Below are 25,669 nucleotides of genomic sequence, written 5' to 3'. Positions count from 1 at the left end.
CAAAACAAACCCAGTCCGTTGCATCTCTCCTAATATTTGAAACACTCCATCCCAGGTTACATCCTGGTGAATCTACCCTGTGTTCTCTGAGGTGCAATGTCATACTTTCTATAGTGTGTGGCAATAAAAAGTGAACACAGTTCTCCAGCTGTGACCAAGCCAATGTATAGATGTACCATGCCCTCCTTAATGGTCTTAAATTCTATCTCCCAGCAAATGAATGCCTTCTTAACCAACTTGTTCTTTAACCTACCTGTTCTGCTGCCTTTGGGGATCTTGAACATATACATTAAGATCACTCTATTCTTCACTCCTGGCGTGCTACCATTCATTGTGTATACCCAAACTTTAATTGTCCTCCAAAAATGCAGATGCTTTTATTTTTCAGAATTCCATTCCATCTACCAACAGTGAATTTGGCCTAATATATTTATTTATCAAATTAGAAGCACATCATTATTTTCGACCAAAATCATTCAGGAAATCCACTTGTACAGCCTTAATCTGTGGCCTTGCCTGAGAGAGTTGTTTGAATGTACTGCGATAATGGTTTGAGCTTCACAAAGTCTTGTGTGTGAGCTATTTTCGGCATACTAGGTTGGACAGATAAACAATTACATTTCTAACCATTTTTTGTCTTTTGTCATTATGCATAATTTATCTATTCTCATTTTTCCTTTTTCTTAAATCATTTCATTTTTTTAATTTTTCCTTCTGTCATGCATTATTCCAGGACCAGGAGTGATAGCAAGAAACCCACATCTAGTGTTGTAATGGTCCTGTAACCAGCAGCTAGGAGTTGTGCTATTCACTCCCCCTTTCTTATTATCATTCTTCATACTGGATTAGCTGGACCTTTTGTTGGTATTCAACGGCCAAGGATACTGGTGCTATCAATTACCAAAGCTAACATGAGTAGGAAGAATAATGCCTACTAATAATACTAATAATTCAAGAGTACTAGTTAGCCTATGGTGAGGAATCTTTTGAAAACCTTAGAAATTGAAGAAGTGTGGGGAGGCAAAGAGAGATAGATTTGCATTATTTAAGCTCCTGGGAAAGCGGAGATGATGTGTGTATTTGGTTATTGCATGTGAACCAATCGTAATAAAGTAGCATCACTAATCCCACCTTACTTTATGCTTTATATTAACCATGTAAATGATTATGTTACACAGCCTGGAGTTTAAAGTCATCATTAATTGTAACACATAGTATAGCGGTACAGCAGGTTGTTAGTTGCTAATTCATCATCGCCGCTTCCAAGACTACCTAATGTAGGAAGTGGGTGTTAATATAAAGCATACAGTAACTTGGGTTAGTGATGCAACTCTACTATGATTGGTTCACATGCAATAACCAATCTACAGTGTGATTGGGTTTGATTTTACTATAGTAAAAAGGTAAGGAGGAAAGGTGCATAGGATGGCGTATTATTAGTATAGATCCTTTCTTTTGATGGATGGTGAGCACCTGTGAACTATTCGTGTAGGGAAAGAAAATGTGCAATTAAAATGTGATCTTTTTCCCCCTTTTCTCCCTCATTGAAGACGCTGGGTGCAGTTCCACAGGTGTGACAGCCTTCCTCACTACGCCCAAGAGCCCATTCTTCATGTGGAAACTTAAACCGTGAGTATCGATCGGCAGGTTGTTTCACTTTGTAGGGCATTGAAATTCTTCTCTCCTGATGTCTGCAGTTATGCTTTCCAGTCATGGTCACTGGATGGTAACCCAGAGCTGGCAAGATTGGCCACTTTCCTGCCTCTTCCGTTTTCCTCAGTATGGAGGCACAGATATTTATTGGAAAATAATCTAACCCTCATCAAACTATGCTCATTGAACAAAGCAGAGGTCAAATCTAGTATTTGAACAGCTCTATATTTATTGGAAGTATCCAATGATACGTTAAACCCCCTATCCCAAACAATTGAAGAAATTCAATTTCTGATTTTTTTTTGTATAGCTGATTTGTCAAATTTGATTACAATATTACATCAACAAAACTTAGACTTGTTGGGCAAAATCATGAAGTTTTTTATTCTGTGGTACATAATCTTCTCTTAATATTTGAGTTTTCCAAACTCAAAACCATATGACGGTGCTTTTGAATGCAAGACGACCAGAAACTGTGAGAGATAAAGAAATAAATATTTTAGATATCTATCGCAAGCAGTCCCATGATAGCAAGTTAATCAATCCACCCTGCTGCGTTCTTTGGAACTAAAGTGGGACTTTGGAGATGCACTCCCCTCATATTAAGTGATGGAACTATTGGGAAGAAGGGACAAAAGGGCTTATATTCACTGGAATTTGGAATGATGAGAGGGGATCTTGAAGGAACATAAAAAAATCTTAAGGGATTGGACAGGCTAGATGCAGGAAAATGTTCCTGATGTTGGGGGAGTCCAGAACCAGGGATCACAGTGTAAGAATATGGGGTAGGCCATTTAGGACTGAGATGATGAAAAACTTTTTCACCCAGAAAGTTGTGAATCTGTGGAATTCTCTGCCACAGAAGGCAGTGGAGGCCAATTCACTGGATGATTTCAAGAGAGAGTTACAGTAGATATAGCTCTTAGGGCTAACGGAATCAAGGGATATGGGGAGAAAGCACGGGGTACTGATTGGGGATGATCTGCCATGATCATATTGAATGGCAGTGCTGGCTCGAAGGGATGAATGGCCTACTCCTGCACCTATGTTCTATGTTTCTGTGTTAAAATGAAACATTGCAAGTGAAGCGAAGGGTGAGAGCCCATCAGCTTGAGTGTCAGTGGTAGAAGCCTGGCAACAGGTTGTGTGTCTGCTGTCTCAGCAAGAGGGAAATCAAGCATGAAAACAAGGGGAACTCCGCTTCCAAGTCACAAAAATACTCGGCACATTGAAAAGTCCTGACAATATTTGGTCCATTATTGCTGAGGGATAAGTTCCCGACACAGATGTTTTTAACACACCATAATGTATTCATTCAGCAGGATTTGACCAAAGGATTTGTAATAAATCTGGAAAAGGAATAGCTAAAAATAAATGCTTTTTTTTTTGCTCTGGGGAAGCAATGCATTTGATTAAAAAAAATTGTAAAGTAATAAATTCATCAAACTAAAATGCAGGAGCTAATAGACTGCTCAAGTTTCAATGAATGGGAAATAGAAATCAGGCTCCTGTTACTGCAAAGATACACAGATGCTGTCTGCTTTAATCACTTGGTCATGGTTGGCAGACAGTTAGTCACCATAGACTGTGACAGGGTGAAAGCAGGGTACCAGGGTCCCTTGCAAGTGAAAATTTGATGCAGAAAATTATCTTTCTCCCTCCCTAGAAGTTAACAGCAACATTTTACTTCAAATCATTAGTCTCGCATAACTCAATCAATATGGATTTACTCAAAAATCAATTTCCTACCGCAAATATGATTGTTAAATAATTCACAAGTAACAAGCCCTCTGGCACCTGAAGGTTGAAGGGGGGTAAGTGCTGAACAAGATTTAAAGCAGATTTCAATTAAATGAAGAGAAGAAAAAAATATATATTAACAGTCAGTCAGCCTTTGAAACTTTTCTTCGCTTGGCCAGAATTTTTTTTGGGGGGGAAGGGAGCAGGGGGCAAGTGGAGGAAGAGCGCAGTGGAAAGCTGCATAAATCAGCGCAGGTGCAATGAAGCGAACTTAACTGTTCAGCATATGTAAGTGCAATCTGAAAATCACTTGAAATTGGTCCCTAGTGACCTCTGCTTTTGTCATATGGTCGTGATTATAACGATAAAATTGCATTGCCATGCCTTTAGTGAAAACGAGGTGGTTGAATAATTGTTACGTGTACTGAATACAGTGTGTGTGTGTGTGTGTGTGCCTGGTGATTCAGGACAGCCACTGGACATGTGCTTTCCCCCAGTGAAGCACTTTCTAAACGGCCCAACTCCTGTGCTGAATGCTACTCGGACACTGTTATTTTATTAGGAAAACTAGTCGGCTTTTTGAAGGTGTATGGAAAACCTGGTGCAGATATGATGACTGAATCTGTGTTCGCATCAAGCTCACTAATAAATTCTAGCTAATTCATTTTCTATTCTGTGTAGGGGTCTGCTTGCAGACTTGACTTAACAGAGGAAGCATCATGTTACTTCCTTTAAATAATTGATGTCTCTTGGCCTAAGCCAGCTCAGAAGAAAATCTGAAAATAGTGACTGATTAAGTAAATATGTAGCTTTTGCATTCCTGATACGTGGCTGGGATTGCTGTCATTGAATCTTTATGCAGACCTCTCCATTTCAGAGGATGCACTTTGACAGATTGTCATTAATATCAGAAGTGCGAGTAAAGAAACCTTTGTCTTTTTTTAGTTTGGCCGATAATGGCAGTTTCCGTACCTGTCACAGAAATAGTTCAACACGACCACTTTTCCATATATATGCCGACCATAGATTTTGTTCAAAATTCATAAGAATGACTGCAGAATCGTTATTGTTTCAGTGTGATCATCATCGCAGATCAATGATGCTGAGTGCTCCGGCAGTTGGCATCTACATTGAAAGCAGGTATCAGCAGAAAAAGAAACCCAAAATGGAATAAAACCAGGCCCGTACTGTATGTAGATTAAAAATAACAGATACCTTATAGTGATTACAATGCAGTAATCTAATCTCAGAGTTTAGATGACAGTTAGAAACCACTCAAGGTTTACTTTGAGGCTCATGACATCACCTAAACCTGTCTATTAAATTACTGCCTTGTAATCACTTTTTGGTAGCCATTATTCTCAAATACCTATGCAATAGCTTATTTTCTAGTAATCCACCCCGAAAGTAAACTTGTAATGCTGCAGTGACAGTCACATGATACCCTTGTAACATTGGGCCGAATACTGTTGTTATGTTTATTATCCTTTCACCTTTGTAATTGCTATGAACAGTGTAACACTTGTTCTAAAGATTAACTAGAGTTCAGTGAGTTAAGGCAAGAGTTCAGCCTCTCTTCTGTTGATATAAATTGTTTGAGTTTTGCTCTCTTGGTTCACAATACAATTGAAATCTGTGATTGCTCACTTAGAGTTTGTCAGCTGTGGCTCAGTTGATAGCCCTCTTGCTTTGTGCCAGGAGGCTGTGGGTCTAAATCTCAATCCGGTGGATTTCAAACAACCTAATTGTTGTTCCAGTGCTGGGGAGGTGCTGTACTGCCAGTGGAGCATGATAATACGATATATGCTGAAGTGAAACTCTCTCAAGGGAACACATAAAATTCCATGGAGGATCCAATCTCACATTAGGGGAATAAGATCTGGGATCTTGATCAATATCTATCCCCCAATCAATAGCTAATCTGCCAGATTATCTGACAAAATGCCAGAGGAGGAGTTGAGGCAGGGACTATCCCAACATTTAAGAAACAGACGGGTACATGGATAGGATAGGTTTGGAGGCTTATGGACCAAACGTGGGCAGGTGGGACTAGTGTAACTGGGACATGTTGGCCGGTGTGGGCAAGTTGGGCCGAAGGGCCTGTTTCCACATTGTATCACTATGACTCTGATTATTAGCATGTTACAGCTTCTTTCTTGCATATTGTTGCTGCCTTTTCTAAATGACAACAGCAATTATGCACTCACTGTAAGGTGCTTTTAGGATATCCAGTCAAATGTCCTTCTTTCTGTATCTTAATGTTGATGGCATCTTTATTTTGCATCTTTATCTCATCAGACTGTTGTCTGAAATGAGAACATCTATCTATATATCTACCTATCTATATATTACTAAAACTCTCATCTTGTTTCTATGTTTATTTGTTTGTTTGTGTGCTGGTTTGTGCCTATATTTGCACAAAAACAGTACATGATAGCGCTACAATTTTTGCACCACCTTACCATTGTCCTGTGATGTACAAAAAATAAGTTTTGTTGAGATTGATGGTATATTTTAGAAGTTATTCACATTTTAAACTTTACAAAAACCATTGAGAAAAATCTCCCATCTGCATTGGCAGTTAGCTGCGAATGACATCACAATGGGGTCTAATTTACATAAACTGCCTATCAGCAGCATTCTACCCCACAATGACATCACAATGGGATCTAATTTACATAAAATAAAAAAACGCAGCAGCTTCCACCTCGCAATGACCTCAAGGGGGGTAGGGAGGGGAGAGGGGTTATGGAGTGAGGGAGGGAGTGACTGAGGGTAGGGGAAAGGAGAGGGAGGGAGAGAGAGATGAGGAGGGAGGGGAGAGGGGGAGGAGAGGGAAAAGAGGAGGGAGGGTGAAGAGGAGGGGGAGGGAAATGAGTCGTACCTGCGCAGTTGGGGGCTATGGGTGAGTGGTGGAATAATGTGTTGGGGGAATGGGTGGTGTTGGAGGAACGGGTGAGTGGTGGAATATTGCGTTGTGGAAAGGGGCCCAACGGGTCCCACGCTCTAATATAACTATAAAAGTATGATTTTGTTTTAGTTGGTGGTGAGAAAAAACATTGTTCACTTCAACACTTGGAGTCTATGCAACTGCAGAGAAGTAGGATAAACTATAATATTTTTAATTATTCCCAGCCAATACTGCCCTTCATGAGTTGGAGGAGGGACAAATTGATTGGTAGGTAGTTCATTGATAAGGAGTAGTAGTGTGTGAAGTCCTGGCTGGTCTTTGTCTCAAATTGCAATCACAATCACAAAGTGCAAATTCTAACTAACCTTTGGAAAGTGATCAAAGAGATGACTATCCTCCCAATATCTAACCAGTCTCACTGTCCAATTGCATATCCCACACTATTGCTGAAGTTGAGATCAATAACTTACTGCAAGCCAGCAGTGAATCCAGGATTATTTTGGTCATCACATTTTCCAGAGTGGTTTATATTAGATTATCAAGTTATATTTTTCATAGATATCTTTTTAAGGATCTTTTAGTTATACATTGAAAGAACATTTTTTTATATTTTTGTATTCATATTCTGTCATATTTGGCTTGTCATTAAAAGTTATATAATTTGTGTATTCATGACTGACTTTGTTTTGAGCAAGGTTCCTTCCAAGTTTCGAACCAGCACACATGGTTGAACAGCCAAGGTCAAGGAGATGAGTAGACAAACTATAAATCAAAAGTTCAATGTTATGGTGCCCCATAACTTTCACAATAACTTTTTGCTTTCTGGATGTTCAAAATTAATCTATTGTCAAATGTAATTATTTTATAGAATTTTAATTTTAATAATGATCGTACATATCAACAGAAGAGACTTTGAACTCTTGCCATAACCTACTGACAACTCTAGTTAATCTTTAGGAGTCTTTAGGAGTTAGACTTTAGTAGTCTGAAGAAAGGTCTCAACCCGAAACTTCACCCATTCCTCTCCAGAGATGCTGCCTGTCCCATTGAGCTACTCCAGCATTTTGTGTCTATCTTCTAGTTAATCTTTGCAGTCAGTAGTTCACTTTTCACAGCAACCATTGAGTATTATAGCCATGGGAAGTGTGTGAGTTAACAATATAGAATCCAGTATCACAAAGTAGTCGCCTGTATTTTTCCAATAAGACATGCAATTAGTAATTTCTGCATTTAATATTAAAATGATTTAATCAGCAAGGAAGTTGACTATCTATTCCAATTTATCCTTATCAGCTAAATAATTAGTTAAGATAAACCTTATTCTTTATGCAGTAATGCCGTATTATTAATTATTCAGAAATTTTTGCCAAAGGTGACATTCAGAAGTTTTAACCATTTGTAGTATGCAAAATGGATAATATTTTGCACCGAAGCAGCTGTACTTAACTAATGCTTTCCAGTTGCAGTAATGGAATTATAAGCAGAAATACACCTCTATAATTGAATTGCAGAACTCTTCACACCAAAGATCCAGGCGTAGGAAATTTCCATTCTTACAATTTGGAAGCAAATCTTATTTTCAATTCCTGCTTGGGCTTTAAAGATTACATTTAGTCAATCATCTGTTAACCATAGGCCATAACACCATAAGACCAGAGGAACAGAACTAGGCCATGTGGTCCATTGAGTCTGCTCTGCCATTTGATCATGGGCTGATCTATTTTCCATCTCAACTCCATTCTCCTGCCTTCTCACTGTAAACACTTGGATTTATGTTATTTTTAATTCTAAATTTGTCGGTTTTTCCCTGATGCTGATTGAAAGAGTAGCTAAAGTTGAACAGCAAAAGGCATGGGAAAACAATGGAAAGCTTGGAGAGGAAATTCACCCAGTTGCCAATTGGGGCTTGCTGCTTTGTATTACGGATGTTTCCAAATTTTATTTATGCCCCACAGGATTGACATATCTGTAAGATATCCTAATTTTTCAGGTAATGCCAAATTGAGCGCAGAAGCTGATTATATTAACCTGAGTGTGACATTTCAATGTAAGGTCAAAGAGCATGGAGGTGGCCGATGGAATTCACAACAACTGAGTATTGAATGTTGTGATTAGGTATAAACATTACCTAGTTAACATTTTAAACAGTGATGTCCTTCACCTAAACCTGGGATTAGGCCTTGCATTTTATTGGACAAACACATATTATATAATGTAACTAAAGGGTGAAACGAGGTGTCGGTGAAATTGTTTAAAAACTTGCTGAATCAGCAGTTGGGATGTCTGTGTCCTGGAAAGATGATGAATTATTATCTTTGCTCCTTGCCAGAGTAATTAGATTGTTGACGTTCCAGTTCCTAGGAAGTTTACAATTGAGAAACTCTTTTGAGTGTTGTTAATTACATAACGCACAGGAGATAATTTATTATTGGTGAGCTGGTGCTCTGTGTGCATGGCAGATTAATTCCTGAATTAAGAGAGATGTATTATGAGGAAAGATTGTCAAAACAAAAATGCTACCCCCAGGAATGGAGAAAAGTGAAGTGTTGAGATGTGTACGTTTGGGTGATGAGGGTGGGAAGGAGGTGCTTGGGAAAGCTTTTGTTAAAAGAAACACGTGTGCAGAGAATTTAATTTTATCTAGAATCGTCTCTCAGGTACAAATTTCAAAGAGTACCTTAATATTAAAGACACATTGGGACTCATAGAAACATCTAATAAGGAAAGGAGATCATTTTTATTCAATGGGTTCATGCAGGTGGAATAGACAGTTGTTGATTTTTTAGAGATACAGCGTGGAAACAGGTCCTTCAGCCCAGCGAGTCGGTACCTCCAAACCTGCACCTCTTTGGAATGTGTGGTGGAAACCTGAGCAGCTCAAGAAAACCCATGTGGTCACAGGGAGAACATGCAAACTCTGCAGAGACAGCACCCATAGTCCGGATTGCACCTGGGTCTCTAGCGCTGTAAGTCAGCAACTCTACCGCTGTGCTACTGAGCTGCACCTTAGGTTATTCCCCTGTTTTTGGTTTGTAGCCTTATAGTTTAAACAAGAAAGAACAAGGAAGGTTTCAGCAAAGGATTGGACAGAATCCCATGATGGAAAGTGGCACTAGGCTACTGACTTAAAAATTAATTTATGTGGAAAAGGTTTGCACAGGTGAAGTTCTTCAATACAAATCTGCTACCATTTTCTTCAGTTCACAATTTATTAGAAAATATAATTTTAGAAAATATTAGGTAATATTTATTTTTATTAGAAGATATGTATTAAATATTTATTGAGCATTTTATTTGAAAAAGTATGAAAAGTTGTAACAAAGTTACAGGTCAGTCAGCATTTGTGGAGAGAATAGATAAATTGATCTTCCTGATGCAAACCGATTGTTAGAACTGGAATTTGGTGGCACGTTTGTGCCTGAAAGATAAACATATTTCCCCTGCTCAGATCCTGACTTGCCTTCCATACCTTGTGTTTTACGACTTTGTTTCAGATTTCCCCTCTCTTCATTAGTTTGCTTCTTTTTTTAATTTGCAAAGCAAATTTCTCTTGTCTGCAGCTTGTATATTATATATGGCTGTGCGATGTTCGACGTTCCCAATTTTGTTAATCTCCACTCATAATTGGACTTGCTATAAATTTGTTTACCAAAGCTCCTGTCATACCTTTGGAGGGGGTGGGGTAGTAATTGCTTCTTCCTAAATGAATGTGCAGCAACAAATCTAATCGTAATAGTTCGCAGTGACAGAGCGGTAGATTACATTCTTACCTCGGAATTTGTTTGGGGACATCAATAATAATAACTAATTTGATTATTGACCAGCTACATTTTCATAGTCTTTATTATACAAATAATAATTGCTTTAAGGGAAGGGAGAGATTAGACTGCTACCTTCCCCTTTCTGAAAACAGTGAATTAATTTACAGTTATAAAGAATGATGGGATTGAATGAAGAGTACACAGAGGAAAAATTAAAAAAAAAGGAAAACATCCAACAGGTTTGAGCTGGATATTTCTAATATCCCTGGAGCAGTGTTTTGCAAATATGCAACATTTTAAATCATCGATATTATAGAATAGAATACGGCCATTTGACCCATCATTCCTGCGGTGGTGCATGGTCTTAAACTGAAGCTATCTATTTTAATACAATTTCCTCTCCCATTCCCCCATATCCTTTTACATTATTTTTCAAATACCCATTTTATTCCATTTAAAAGATGTTACAGTCACTGCCTTAATAGCTGCCTGTGGTAAAAGTATTCTATTTCCTAATGATATTCTTGTGAACAAAATCTCTTTTAATTTCCCCTTTCATTCTTCCAGTGATAATCCTCAGTCTGTGCCCTCTTGTTACTGATTCAGCAACCAGTGGAACAATCCTTCACTGTTTGCCTTCTCGAGACCTTTCATAATTTTGAAAATGTCTCTAGCGTGCATCCTTAATCTTCTATGCTGTATTGTTTCTCTCCTCGCTCATCTTACCGTTAGTCTGATGCTGAGTATGATTGAGAAATAATGCTGGTTTTGAGCTCAATCTTGAAGTGTTTACTTTTTGCTGTTTATAGTTTAATGGGCACAATAGTCTTGTCCTGCATGAATGAATATCGGTGTTGTGTGCTACGGCTCCACAACAGATGATACCTCTTATCTCCGGTGATTTTGAATTTAAAAACCACTGAAGCTCAACAATTGTATATTCTGATATAAATGGGCTGAAAATGACAATTTATTTAAATTTCGAGACTTAAAAAATGCAAATGATGCAGTCCTGTTTAATGCGGATTGCTCCTAAGTGAGATGAAACTTGGCTTATAAATTTTCATAGTGCTGAAACTGGGTTCAATAATGTTCATTTTCTGAAGTCTATGGGATAGTGCTTGGGAACTAACTAGTGTGTGACACAAGAGGACACATCTGCTACAATGTACATTGGATATTGCACTGATGAAAAATGCAACATTTTGGGGAGAAGGCAGAAGAATGGAGTGAGGAGAGAGAGATAGATCAGCCGTGATTTAATGGCAGAGTAAACTTGATGGGCCAAATGGCCTAATTCTACTGCTATGCCTTATGATCAGCCATGATCATATTGAATGGCGGTGCAGGCTCGAAGGGCCGAATGGCCTACTCCTGCACCTATTTTCTATGTTTCTATGTTTCTATGATTTTACGATGAAGGTACAGGTGCATCTGACAAGAACTATCCCAGGAATTAGTAGATTAACCTATGATGAGTTTTTGGAGGCACTGGGCTGCAGTCGCTGGAGTTTAGAAGAATGAGGGGGGACCTCATTGAAACTTATAGAATAGTGAAAGGCTTGATAGAGAGGCTGTGGAGAGGATGTTTCCACTAGTGGGAGAGTCTAGGAGTAGATGTCGTAGCCTTAGAACTGAAGGACGTTCTTTTAGGAAGGAGATGAGGAGAAATATCTTCAGACAGAGGGTGGCGAATCTGTGGAATTCTTTGCCACAGAAGACTGGGGGCCAAGTCAGTGGAGATTTTTAAGGCAGAGAGATAGATAGATTTTTAATTAGTACAGGTGTCAGATGTTCTGGGGAGAAGGCAGGAGAATGGGGTTAGGAGGGAGAGATAGGTCAGCCTTGGTTGAATGACAGAGTAGACTTGATGGGCCCCGAATAGCTTAATTCTACTCCTATCACTGAAGACCCTGCTGGAAGTATGCTGAGTTGGAGGGTCAAGCTATCAGTTAGTATACAACACCCAACACTTCAATGCTGTCATTTTGAAACGCATCTCTGCTGCTCAGTTCAATTTCGTTTAGGGACACACGTGTACCAAGGTGCAGTAAAAAAGCTTTTGTTGCGTGCTAGCCACCTCACACACTTTCTGAGAAAAGCACCAGCTGCAGATTCCCCTCCAAATCATACGCCCACCATCAATTCTTCATGGTCGTTTTATTTAAAGCATTCAGCTCTGTCCCCAGGGTGATGACGTTGTCTCTTCACCAAAACAAGCAGGGTGGTTCAAGACGGTGTCTCACCTTCACCTTCTCCAGGACAGTTAGAATGATCTAAAGTGCTGGCCTTGCAGCGATGTTAAGATCGTGAAAAATTAACCAATAACATGAAAATCTAAGGCTGAGCATGCACTAAACAGGAAGAACAGCTACCCATGAACCATCAACTGTCTGAAGAAGAGTCCCGACCCAAAACGTCACCTATCCGTGTTCCCAGGGATGCGGCCTTACCCGCTGTTATTCCAGCACTTTGTGTCTTGTTTTGTAAACCAGCATCTGCAGTTTCTTGCTTCTAAACTGTGTGAGTTGCTGGTTTTGTTCTACTAAATATATATGTATTTGATACTTAATTGTTTCAAGAAAGACCTCCAAAGTAAAATTACGGGTCAAATTTATAGAGAGCAGTGTGATGGATAAGGAAGGACGTCATTTTAACTTCAAGACACTTGGGCAAAACATTTGCTGATTAACATGGGTCCAATGTCAGGCATTCCACTTGTGAAACAACTTGGCTGGGAGACTGAACAGAGGGTCTAGGGAGCCGGAAAAGCTGCTGAAAAATGGGAAAGGTCAGAGGAAGAAGATTCCCAGGGTATGACCACATCTGCTATAGGGAGCAATTCTCCCACTATCAGGCGTGAGACACTTGCAAGTAACTAGCGACATGCTCAATGCGATCTATCACCTAGTGCAGCTCTAGCTGCACCCTCAGAGCATGGTGAGGGACACATTGCCAGTGGCTGCCTGGGTGACCATGACAATGCATTTTTATACTCTTCACTGTCAAGTCCGGAGCTGAAGAAATGGACAATTTCCCAGTTTACCATCTATCGTTGAATGAGGAAAATTGTCCAGCTCTCTAGTCAAAAATAAATAACCACATTTCATTGTAAGGTAGCAGGTGGAGGGAACGTGTGGCAATGGAGTGTCACCGAACATATGTATGTCTGTTGCTTTTCAAGTGCCATATGCCATGTGTATCCTAAATGAGAAAGAAATAGATTCCATTCCTTTCAGTTCGAGCTGTTGTGTGACCAAAAGCAGTTGCAGATCCTGTATAACAAAGTCTGGTGTCTCACCAGCTATCATTCTTCCGTGATCTGCTACTTGGTGACGAATGGTGAGGAAGGGTCCGACCCAAAATGTCACCTATCCATGTTCTTCAGATATGCTGCCTGACCCGCTGAGTTACGCCAGCCTTTGTGTCCTTTTGCATAAACCAGTATCTGCAGTTCCTTGTTTCTAGAGGGTGACAAAAGCTATCCATGACAGAAAGGTTGAGCCTCTGGTGTGCATGCTCCCACATAAAACCTGATAGAGAAACTGTCAGGGTGCTGTCACAACATTATGGCTGTGGTGTTCTGGAGGAGATTTGCAGCCACGGGTTTCTGCTGCATGGCAGACCATCAGAATGCTAGTTGTGAGTCTTCATTTACTCGAGATTGTTGGCAGATGATTGATGAAGGTTTGGTGATTTGAGTAATATCCAAAGTTAGTGGCCCACTTTGGTAGGAAATTGCATTTGAAAATGCATTCAAGGTCATTGAACATTTGTTCAAGGTCATTGCACATCTCACGGCACTGAATTTAGCCCCTTGGAGTGAGTTTCCTGGCGTTGATCTCCATGCCTACTTACTCCCACTGCCTTAAGACCATGTTCCTGGAGGGCTGCTAGGCCCCTTGTTGATACAGGACTTGTTTCCTTCTTTGTACCTCCTCCCCAAGCCCTTAACTGCAGCATTAAAAAAAACCTCCGACTCTGGTCTCTCCTTCGATGATTCATTGCTTTAAAAAAAATTCAAATGTTACTCAATTTATAAAAAATTCCAAACATATAGTGCATTACATTTATATATTATTTTCTGCACAAGCCACATGATTGTATTCGCATTTTGTCAGCATGACATCAGCTTTCCTCTGCGTACATTCCTTGAGCAAAGTTTTCAGTTTGGAGATACAGCACAAAACCAGGCCCTTCACCCACCGAATCCATGCTGACCAGCAACCCCGTATACTAACACTATCCTACACACTAGGGACAATTTGCAATTTTACCAAAGCCAATTAACTTACAAATCGGTATGTCTTCGGAGTGTGGGAGGCAACAGAAGAAAACCCACACATTTACGGGGAGAACGTAAAACTCCATACAGACAGCACCCGAGGTCAGGATTGAACCCGGGTCTCTGGCGCTGTAAGGCAGCTACTCTACCGCTGCGCCACCGTACTGCCCGGGTGAGGGACCTTTGTCGCACTGACAGCAGCCCTTCGATATGCGCTGGTAAAGGGGGCATCAAACTGGAGCCATTTTCCATGTGATCTCTCTGGCAGCTGCAACAGGCTTCAACATTCCCTCAGCGCATTGTTCTAAACCATGGATCGTGCCAGTCTGCAACATCCGGTCATGGAACAGCTTGTACTGGAGGACTAGCAAATTCTGGGCAGGCTAGAGGACATCTTTCATTGGGATGATTAGCTTCCAGCAGCAGTTGATTGCCTCAGCGTGTACCACTATGGGCAGCTTATGATGTGTCACTGTTTACTATTTTCCCACTATGATTCATTTCCTGCCTGACTACCAGCGCAGCACAGTGCTAACCTACACCTCTTGGAGTTCATCTCCCTTTCAGTGATGCAGGCTGGTGTTGAGCAACGCAGGTTAGCTTTAATTGATGTTTCCGAGTTACGATACTGGAACCCCTGCTGATACATACAACCAATCAACAGCATGGTTAGTGCCGGCTGCTCACAGAGATCATCATAATGAAGTTGGTTTGTTGTCTGCGCGGCAATCAACAGGCTTGGGTTAATCATGCTCTGTGATCCCTGCACTGGCTTTTGGGTCCTATCCAATTTAGCCCTTTATTACTTCCAAATGAGATTTCAGAACTGGAATTTAGCATGTGAATGGGATTATATTTTTTACAAAAATGAAATTAGCTTGAGTTTATACTACAACAATAGTAATTGGGTTGAATAGATCTCTACACCATGCAAATTAACCAGATACTGTATATGTCTATGAGGTATTTATCTTTTTCATATTGAACCATCGTGCATTGGTTAACCTATCTCATGTTTTCCTCTTTCTTTCGCCACTGCTGTTGTGATAAAATATTAAATTACCATTAACTACAGTAATTTGTGTTGTTTGAAAATGGTGAAACCTGGTTTCTTGGCTTAATTAGAGTAACCTTTGAACTGCCATCTCAAATGCTTTAAAATAGCATGTTCATTTTCAAAAATTAGTTTGGTTTTATGGTGAAGAATATTTCAAAAGGTTTGATTCATAAACCTGCATTGCTGGGATCTGAAGCGTAATCATACATACCATCTGGCCTGCAGATTTTACCATTGTCCTTCAGTAGCCAATGAGTAACTTTACAAATCTTAATTTTCGGATAAATGGGATTGTGGCTTTGTGGACCGTAACTGCTTTACTGAAAGTTTAAAAAAAGTTACTGCATTTTGAAATAAAAAGGAACTGTAGATGCTGGTTTATACCAAAGATAGACACAAAATGTTGGAGTGACTCAGTGGATCAGACAGCATCTCTGGAGAAAATGGATAGGTGATGGATGGAAAATGGATTTGGATCAAGACCTTCTTCAGACATTTTTTGAAGCAGTTGAACTAGGGATAAAATATTCACAAAGATATTCCCTCCTCTTCAAATGGTGTCTTAAGATTTTTATCCATTGCATCTGTTGGCAATGTACTCTGGGACCGTTGCTCAACTCATTTCAGATGTTCTAGGTATTGCGGCACATGGTAACTTTCATGTTGACCCTCGAATTGAGTGGCTGCAAGGCTATTGCAGATGGCATTTAAATGCCAAACACATTGGTGGGTCTAGAGTTGCATATTGGCTAAAATAGGTAAAGAAGGCGGTAGTACACCAGTTGGGTTTTTGCAATAATCTGGTAGTTTTTTAGTCGTGATTACTAATAATTAGTTTGTTTAAAAAACACAATCGAGATTTTCAATTGAAATTTAATTTCCCCAGTGTCCTGGATGGGAACTGGACTGAGGTCTAGGTTATTTGTTCATGCTACTGCATTACCAACCAGCGCAGTAACGTACAACTGTTGCACCAATACTCTGCCACTTCTTGATTCTGCAGCTACGACACAAAGTGCTGGAGTAACTCAGCTGGTCAGCTAGAATCTCTGGAAAACATGGATGTTTTGAGTCGGGACGCTTCTTTCACACAGACAATAATTTGAGGAAGGTCCCGACCTGAAACATCACATGATCATGTTCACTAGAGATACCATGTGACCCGTTGACTTACTCCAGCACTTTGTGTGTAAACCAGTATCTGCAGCTTCCTTGTTTCTACAGCTTCCTGATTCAGGATTCTGCAGCGCTGGATCAAACTGCTGCAAGGTTCATTTCAAGCTCATTTTGGTCACATAAGCAGAACATTAACATGGCGTTACTTAGATTGTGCTGTTATTTTTCACAATCCAAACTATATCAAGAGACACAAAATGCTGGAGTAACTCAATGGGACAGGCAGCATCTCTGGAGAGAAGGAATGGATGCCGTTTCGGGTCGAGACGCTTCTTCAGACTGATGTCAGGGGAGAGGGAGATATATAGATAAGGAAGAGTAAGGTGTGAAAACAGGACAATGGAGATCAAGGAAAATGTAGAATAAATCATTGTTAGCTGGGAGAAGGTAACAACAAAGCTAACGGAGATAAAATGTAGTCAGAGACAGTAAGACTGATCGGAGAACTGGAAAGGGGGAGGGATGGAGAGAGAAGGAAAATAATGGTTACTTGCTTTCCCTCTACTTTAAGGAACCCTTGCTGAAAGGGAAGCATTAAGGGTCTTTGGCAATGAAATTGCCAGAGAGGAAAGATTGAGGGACTGTGAGAAGGGAGCACCGGTACTTTCGATGATTTGGACAGAACATGGAAACCATGAGTAATAGAGTCATGCAGTGCAGAAACAAGCCCTTCAGTCCAACTTGCAGACACCGACCAACATGCCCCATCTATACTCGTCCCACCTGCCTGTGATGGCCAACATCCCTCAAAACCTATTCTATCCATGTACCTATCTAAATGTTTCTTAAACATTGTAATAGTGCCTGCCTCAACTAGCTCCTCAGGCAGCTCGTTCCATCCACCCACCACCCTTCGTGTAAAATAGTTACCCCTCAGGTTCCTATTATAACTCCCCCTCCTTCACCTTAAGCCTATGTGCTCAATTTCCCTATTCTAAGCAAAAGATGATCCAATCTATTTCTCTCATGCTTTTGTACACCTCTGTAAGATCACCCTTCATCCTCGTGCTCTCTAACAAATAAAATCCTAGCCGGCTGAACCTCTCCCTATAGCTCAGGCCGAGTCCTGACAACATCCTCATGACTCTTCTCTGCACCCTGTCCAGCGTGAAATGTGCAGGCATTGGATTACAAACAGTGTTTATTGGGGCAATGTATCAATTGCCACATTCCCACCCATTTTAGGTGGTTAAGTATGTCCCTGTGCTCAGGTTGTAATGACATCTAGTTGTTCAACCAAGCAAAATGTAAAGGGCCTGTCCCACTGTGGGGATCTAATTTGCGAGTCTAGAAGAGTTTGCGCTCGACTCAAACTCGCAGCATGGTCGACATGTGGTCCTAGGAGGTCTATGTAACTCTCCTTCATGCTCGAGAGAAGTTCCCACAAACTCGCGGCCTCAGTTTGGTCGAGGAGTATTTTATAGCATGCTGAAAAATTGTCCGCGAGTAAAAATTGGTCGGCATGGAAAAAAACGATATTTTTTTACTCGTAGGTTTAGTCGAAGTAGGTCGTAGTAGGTCGGCATGTTATTCGTAGGTAATCAAAGGCAATCAACGGTAATCAAAGGTAGTCGAAGGTAGTGGTAGATAGTGTTAGTATAGTCGAAGGAGATCGAAGGAGATTGAAGGAGGTCTTCTACGTGGTCTTAGGAGGTCTTCTACATATTCGTAGGAGGTTCTCTACATAGTTGAAGGAGGTCATAGGAGGTGTTCTACTTCGGCGATACAACAAGACCATGACACACTTCTTGTATCTCCTAAAAGCTAGTAAACTCGCAAATTAGGTCCCCGCAGTGGGATAGGCCCTAATTGGCGAGTTTAGGAGTGTTTGGAAAAAATGTCATGTTGAAAACCTCCTTCGACTATGTAGAAAACCTCCTTCGACTATGTTGAAGACTAGCTTCGACTAGCTTTGGGAAAATTGGACACCGAATAGTGGAGAGTGAAGACGATCTCCTTCGACCTCCCTTCGACTATGTTGAAGACTACCTTCAATTACCTTCGACTACCCTCGATTACCTACGAATAACATGCCAACCTACTACGACCTACTTCGACTAAACCTACGAGTAAGAAAAGTATCGATTTTTTCCATGGCGACCTTTTTTACTCGCGGGCATTTTTCAACATGTTGAGAAATATGCTGCAACCTAGCTGAGGGCTCGAGTACGCAGGGACTACTCTCGAGCATGAAGGAGAGTTACAAAGACCTCCTGGGACCTTGTGTCGACCATGCTGCGAGTATGAGTCGAGGGCAAACTCGTCTGAACTCGCGGATTAGGTCGCCGCAGTGGGACAACCCCTTTAAAGGAAAGTAAAGTAAAGAAAATGTATCAACTGAAACTCGTATCAATAGAATTAATTTGAGCACCGGTCATCATATCCATTAATGGTGTATATTAGTTTAGTTTAGTTTATTATTGCCACGTGTACCAAGGTACAGTGAAAAGCTTTTTGTTGTGTGCTATCCAGTCAGTGATAGGATTATACATGATTATAATCAAGCCATCCACAGTGTACAGATGCAGGATAAAAGGTACAGCATTTAGTGCAAGATAAATACCAATAAAGTCCAATAAAGTATTCCTGCAGTTTCAAAATCACACTCTTGCTTTTACGATTGGGACAGTGGGGCAACCATAGTTCGATCCTGACCTCAGGTGCTGTCTCTGTGGAGTTTGCATGTTCTTCCTGTGACTGCATGGGTTTCATCCGGGGACCTCCGCTTTCCCCCTGCATGCCAAAGACTAGCAGATTCGTAGGTTAGTTGTTCTCTATATTTAACAAAATAGCTCCTGGTGCGTAGGGATTGAATGAGACAGTGGCATACATATAACTAGTGTGAACAGTTGACTGATGGTCATTGTGGACCCGATGGGCCCAAGGGCCTGTCTCTATGCTGTATCTCTAAAATAAATGAATCAGAAAGTGACTTAGGAACGCTTAATTGATGTTAAACATGCATTCATGTCGTTTTTGGCTCATCTGGTTTTACTTTCCAACAGTAACAAGTGGTGAAGCAGAGGCCATCATGCTGCTGATATAATCGTTTTTATGTATTATTGAAAATATAATAACTAGTTAAGAATTACAGCATCTGTGCAATTGATACAACAATCATCATTCCATTCTCATTTGTGTTGCAAGTATAATATCTCTTAACTTAACAGCTGAAAAAGAACCTAGATTCTACATATTACATGGCAACTATAACTCTGAGAGGTAAAATTATTTCTCTAATTACTTAATTTGGTTTACCCTCCATTTACTTACTGTGATCAGCTCTCAGTCATTTCATTAATTTTGCAAGAACATTTAACAGTTAATTAAACCACTTAAGTTGCTGCAAAATCTTTGTTCTCATTAGAAGTTATGGGCAAATTATATTTTTGTGAATTTGCAGTTCTCAGATAATGCCTATCTTCTGACATATTGTTCTTGCTTAAATATAATTGAAGCCTTATCACAGGACACCTTTCTCGCATGGCCTGCCTAATGGAATGAACAATCATTGATATTTGTGGGGGGTGAATCAGTGGAGCTTTCCCTCCATCTCAATTGGATGAAACAAATGGAAGGAAGCTTTTGGAAAAAGGGAAGGAGAGAAGAGAAACAAAAAAATCAATGTGAGAAATGCCATTGTAATTAATTTTACCAATTATAGTGGAAAGGAATATTATTATTCTCGCCATAGATTTCGATAAATTAAGTAATATCAAAATCTGGGACAAAGAGTTTGCTATGCATGGATCTTAGATGCGCCTGAGGGCACCTTAATAAAATTATTTCCAGGGAACTCTGTGATGATTTAATATCCAGTTCTAAATAGTTCAAATAAACTTAACTACTGTTTAAATCCTGATTATTGTTGTGCACAAGACATATTAATTAATCCTTTAGATTGGATGCCAAAGTTGTGCACATTTATTCATTGTATTTTACGTTTCACTTTGATATTAGGTTTACAATAACAAATGCCAATCCTGAGTGCCGAAACTTGCAACTTTAAAATGATGAAGGAATTCAGTTGTGTGAATTCAAAACAAAGAACTATCTTGGGTACCAAGATGATATTAGCAATGTATATTCTTGATATTCGAGCTATCTTAATTGGGAATTATCTCAGGAAAAAAACAAAATTCAATAAAGTAGCGGTGCGATCCTCTTGCCCAAAAGGAGGTGAAAGATGAGTGAGTTGAAATATTTAATTTTGATCAGTGAATAATTGTTATAAATAGGCATAAAGGGATAACCATGGATCAGTGGTGTTTTGTAAAAGTCAGCATGATGAAGTTATTACCAATCCTTTATATTCAAAGATCAAGGAAATATCCCACAAGATAGAATAATGATGTTAGATTGCACGTAGTCAGTAAAGAATGTGTGTTTAATGAGTCAGAGAGTTTACTCCTCCATGTTTTCTTGCACTTTACTGGCAATAAAATGGTTAGTCACTTGCGGCATTAAACAATCATGGTACCTGAAGCAATAGGGAAAATATGGGGATCTCTAATGGAGGGGATAACAGAAAGCTTGGGAAATAATTATAGAATTGGACTGAATCAGTATCATCCATGAAAGGTAAATCCTATTTAAAACTCTAATAACTGTTTTGAATTGTAATTAGCAAAATAGTATAGGGTGAAGTGATGGATATTGTATTTTTTGGACTTTTAGAACTTTGTTGATTAGTACCATTCGAGGTTATTACATAAAACGCGTGTTGATGAGCAGGAATAAAATATACTGTTGTTGACTGAGGATAATCCAACAGGCAGAAAATTGAGAGTCAGAATATGCTGGTTATTTTTACCTTGAGAGGTTCTAGGTATGGAGGCACTGCAGGGATTAATGTGGAAGGCTCAGCTGTTCACAATCTGTGCCAATGATTTGGGTAAGAGGCTGTGTAGAAAATCCATGCTTTCCCATGCTACTGGATGTAATCGTGGGCTACGTGGAAATGCAGAGTTATATCAAGGGGATCAAGTCAAGTTAAATGAATGGGAGAGGACATGGTCGATGGAATATAATGTGGAACAAAATATGGTCATCAAGCCTGGTAGAACAAAAATAGTAAGGTAGTGTATTATTTACATGTAAGCCGTTGGTGTTCAGAGAGATCTGGGTGTCATTGTATGTAAATCACAGAATGTTAAAATCCTGACAGTAGACAATTTGGAAGGCAATTAGTATAATTGTCTTTATTGCAAGAAGATTTGAATTCAAAGTTAGTTGTGTTACTGCAACAGCACAGAGTTGTAGTAATATTGCACCTGGAATATTATGTACAGGTATGGTATGTTCATCCTAAATGTACTGAATCTTTGACTTTTTTTTCATTGCAGTGTTATGGCAGACTTAATTGCTGAGTATATTTGAGTTATTGAAGATGGAGAACATTTCTTTTTAGAAATTAAGGAAATTGGATATGGGATTAGTGCAGGAAAATTATGCTGGGAACAGAGATCAAACATGATCCTATTGAATGGTGAAAGAAGCATATGGAGCCAATGGCCTGCTCCTGCTTTTATTTCTTATGTTTTTATGTATGAAAATGCTCATTGTAGGATGCAAAAATGAGAAATTATGAATTTATTTAACATTGTTGCATTTCTTGCAGATAATGTGAGTGATATTGTTGTCTCAAATAGCTACCTTGTGGGGTAATAAACTTCACGCCAATCTACCTTGAAATTGTGTTACTGCCAATCCACCTTTAGTAATGCTATTACTTCCAATACCAGTCTATGTTCAGGCATTCTGATGTTTGTCATATGAATCCATCTTCAGGCATGTTGGTGCTATTCATGCCAATCCACCTTCACATGCTGATACTTCCTTTGCCAACTATTCTTGAGTCATGTTGATACAAATCATACCAACTCACCGCGACTTGCTGTTACTGTTCATGTCAATACACCTTAACACACTGATTTGTCTCCTGCCAGTTCACCTTAAGCCATGCTGATGATACTCATCCAAGTCAATGTCAGTCATGCCAATGTTACCCATGCCAAGCCACCTTGGCATCCAGTTTCCTTTCATGCAAGTGCACCTTAATTCATGCTGATGCTTCCTGTGCCAGCACCCCTTAGGTCATGCTGATACCAGTCATGCTAATCCACCTTATGTCATTAGAAACTGACGCCAATGCACCTCGAGGCTATGCTGACACTTCCTAAGCCAGTCTACCTTAAGGCATGCTGATTCATCTCCCCACTAGTCCACCTTAAGGACAGTGACTGCCCATGCCAATCCATCCTGGAAAGCTGGGATTTCCTGTACCAGTCCACCTTAAGGCACGTTATAGCTTCTTACATCAATCCACCTTAAAACATGCTGAAATTACCAATGGCAGTAAATTGTAAGCATGCCAATCCATGCTGATGCACCTCATGCCAATCTACCTCACATTAAGATTAATGGCGAGATCTCAATGTGTGTACAGGTAGATTGGCCTGATTAGCGTAATATGACAAGGTCAAATTGGCATAGGAAATATCAGCTTGTTTTAAGGTGGAATGGCATAAATAGTATTGGCACAACTTAAGGTGGGTTGTCAAGAGTGGTATAGGCAGTTTATAAGGTGGTTCGGACAGAGAACTGTCAGCATGCCGAGGTAAACTGGCACGCACAGCATCAGAAGATGTTAAAATGGTTGGTATAAGTACAATCAGTATAATTTTAAGCAGATTGGATGATTATACTTATGCCAATCCACTTTCTAATCTTGCACAAATGCTGACACTTCTCTATCCAGAACACACTTTGAACAGCTGATACTACTATAGAAAATCCACCTTAATTTGTGTGAGTGCTACTAATGCCACCCATCCTTTCCTATGCCAATTTGATCTTGTCATCCTTGTCAGGCCAATGCACGTTGAGATCTCTATGTTCATCTTAATGCCATGCTGATACTATTCATATTCATTCGCAATAACGTGTACTGATATCGCCTGTGCCAGCCCATCTTAATTTTAAGCACTGGGCCTGTACTCACTGGAGTTTAGGAGGGTGAGCGGGTACCTCATTGGAACTTACCGAATAGTGAAAGGTCTAGATAGAGTGAATGTGGAGAGGATGTTTCCATTAGTGGGGGAGTCTAGGACCAGAGGCCATAAACCTCAGAATAAAGGGACATACCTTCAGAAAGGGGATGAGAAGGAATTTCTTTAGTCAGAGGATGGTGAATCTGTGAAATTCATTGCCACAGACAGCTGTGGAGGGCAAGTCAATGGATATTTTTAAGGTGGAGATTTACGGATACTTGATTAGTACGGGTGTCAAGGGTTATGAGGTGAAGGCAGGAGAATAATGGATGGGATTTATATAGCGCCTTTCTAATACTCAAGGCGCTTTACATCGCATTATTCATTCATTCCTCAGTCACACTCGGTGGTGGTAAGCTACTTCTGTAGCCACAGCTGCCCTGGGGCAGACTGACGGAAGCGTGGCTGCCAATCTGCGCCTACGGCCCCTCCGACCACCACCAATCACTCACACACATTCACACACATTCACACACAGGCAAAGGTGGGTGAAGTGTCTTGCCCAAGGACACAACGACAGTATGCACTCCAAGCGGGATTCGAACCGGCTGCCTTCCGGTTGCCAGCCGAACACTTAGCCCATTGTGCCATCTGTCGGGTTGAGGGCTGACAATCTTTACCTATTTACAGAAATACACCAAGAAAGAAATAGAATCTGTACTGAGATCCCTGCCGTAAATGATGTTTTAATGTTTACTTTGTGATTGTTCTCTCAGTGTGCTGTTTTGGATACAAACCAGCTACTGGTGCTCAAGTACATTGGGGCTCTAATGCATTGGGGCCAGGGAGTGATGTTGCTGCTTCCTCACCTGACAAATTCTCAATTTTTCTTGGTCCATTTAGGTTCATAGATTAAAAGCTTTCCCCACAGGAGGGAATTGTTTTGCTAGTATATAAGCTGGAAACACTCCTGTGTACCTTTCCTGCCACGGCACAAAAACTGCTACGGGAAAGGTTTTTGATTAAATTGCCTGGATTCTTGGCAGGTAAATGATGTATGGCATGGTGGGGGAAGAGAAAGTAAAGTGGTTTTAGACAAGGGAACTGCAAGAAAGAAAGAAAGGGAGGGAACACCAATATTAATAAAACTCAGAAAATGATATATATGCATGTTTTTTTATTTAAATATGTTCAATATACGATTATAGTTTAGGATTCAAATAATGCATGTTCACAGCTTGCCTTCAACTCTTGCCAAGCTGACATCCCTTAAGAAGTTATTAATTATATAGCTAATGTACATCGGGCAGTGGGTGTGTTTATATTAATCACAGATGCTGGAATGATTTGCTGAAGTGCGTTTTGGTTTCATCTTCCGTCACCTTATAATGCATTCGCCTTCTTGCCAGCAGGTGTGTAGCTGGTGCTCCTTTCCTTTATTATCATTGGTGTAATCCCATCCGGCAGAGAACAGAAACCTTCTCAGTTCTGTCAGTTGTTGCTGGAATAGTTTGCTTTAAAGAATGTCAGTATAGTCAATGCAATGTGGACAAAGGGGTCCGAGCTTGCTCAGTACTCTGTCATTTCTGTTGTCGCCTGCCTGAAATTTTCCATGGCTCTGAGCCAAATCAAGGTGGAATTCTCCTTCATGTTTCTGAATAGGACGCTTTTAATTATTTGCTAGAATGGATTGGCTTTGCTCCGCATTGCACATTCCTTTTTTATTGCAACAGAAAGGTAAATGGTGCATAGAAAAAAACACAATAGGAGACAACTGCTTTGCAGCTACATAGAATAGTGCTTACTTCCAAACATTTCCATCCTTCATTTTTCATAAGATCGTGTGATAAGAGCAGAATTAGGCCATTAGGCCCATCAAGTCTTCTCCGCCATTCAATCATGGCTGATTTATCTCTCCCTCCTAACCCCATTCTCCTGCCTTCTCCCCATAACCTCTGACACCCATACTCATCAAGAATCTATCGATCTCTGCCTTAAACATATCCACTGACTTTTCCTCCACATCCTACTGTGGCAAAGAATTCCACAGATTCACCACCCTCTGGCTAAATAAATTCTTTCTCATCTCCTTCC

At 40.1% G+C, this 25,669-nt stretch overlaps 1 protein-coding gene across 9 annotated transcripts in view; it reads left to right on the top strand.

The window, feature by feature from the left end:
• The window catches only part of esrrg (estrogen related receptor gamma), a 243,948-nt gene that overhangs the window by 21,175 nt on the left and 197,104 nt on the right, over positions 1–25,669 (top strand). For 8 of the 9 annotated variants that reach the window (XM_033025366.1, XM_033025364.1, XM_033025365.1 and 5 more), the window contains one exon: positions 1,551–1,629. The exons of the other annotated variant lie outside the window; for it this stretch is intronic. In XM_033025366.1, coding sequence (XP_032881257.1) covers positions 1,613–1,629 — 17 coding nt within the window. In that variant the 5' untranslated portion in view covers positions 1,551–1,612. The remainder of the gene's footprint in view (positions 1–1,550; positions 1,630–25,669) is intronic. 9 annotated transcript variants of the gene reach the window in all.

The sequence above is a fragment of the Amblyraja radiata genome, chromosome 8 (genome assembly GCF_010909765.2).
Source record: "Amblyraja radiata isolate CabotCenter1 chromosome 8, sAmbRad1.1.pri, whole genome shotgun sequence".
Classification (NCBI taxonomy): Eukaryota; Metazoa; Chordata; class Chondrichthyes; order Rajiformes; family Rajidae; genus Amblyraja; species Amblyraja radiata.
Note: the sequence above shows the minus strand (reverse complement) of the source record. Positions and strands in the feature narration are given on the sequence as shown.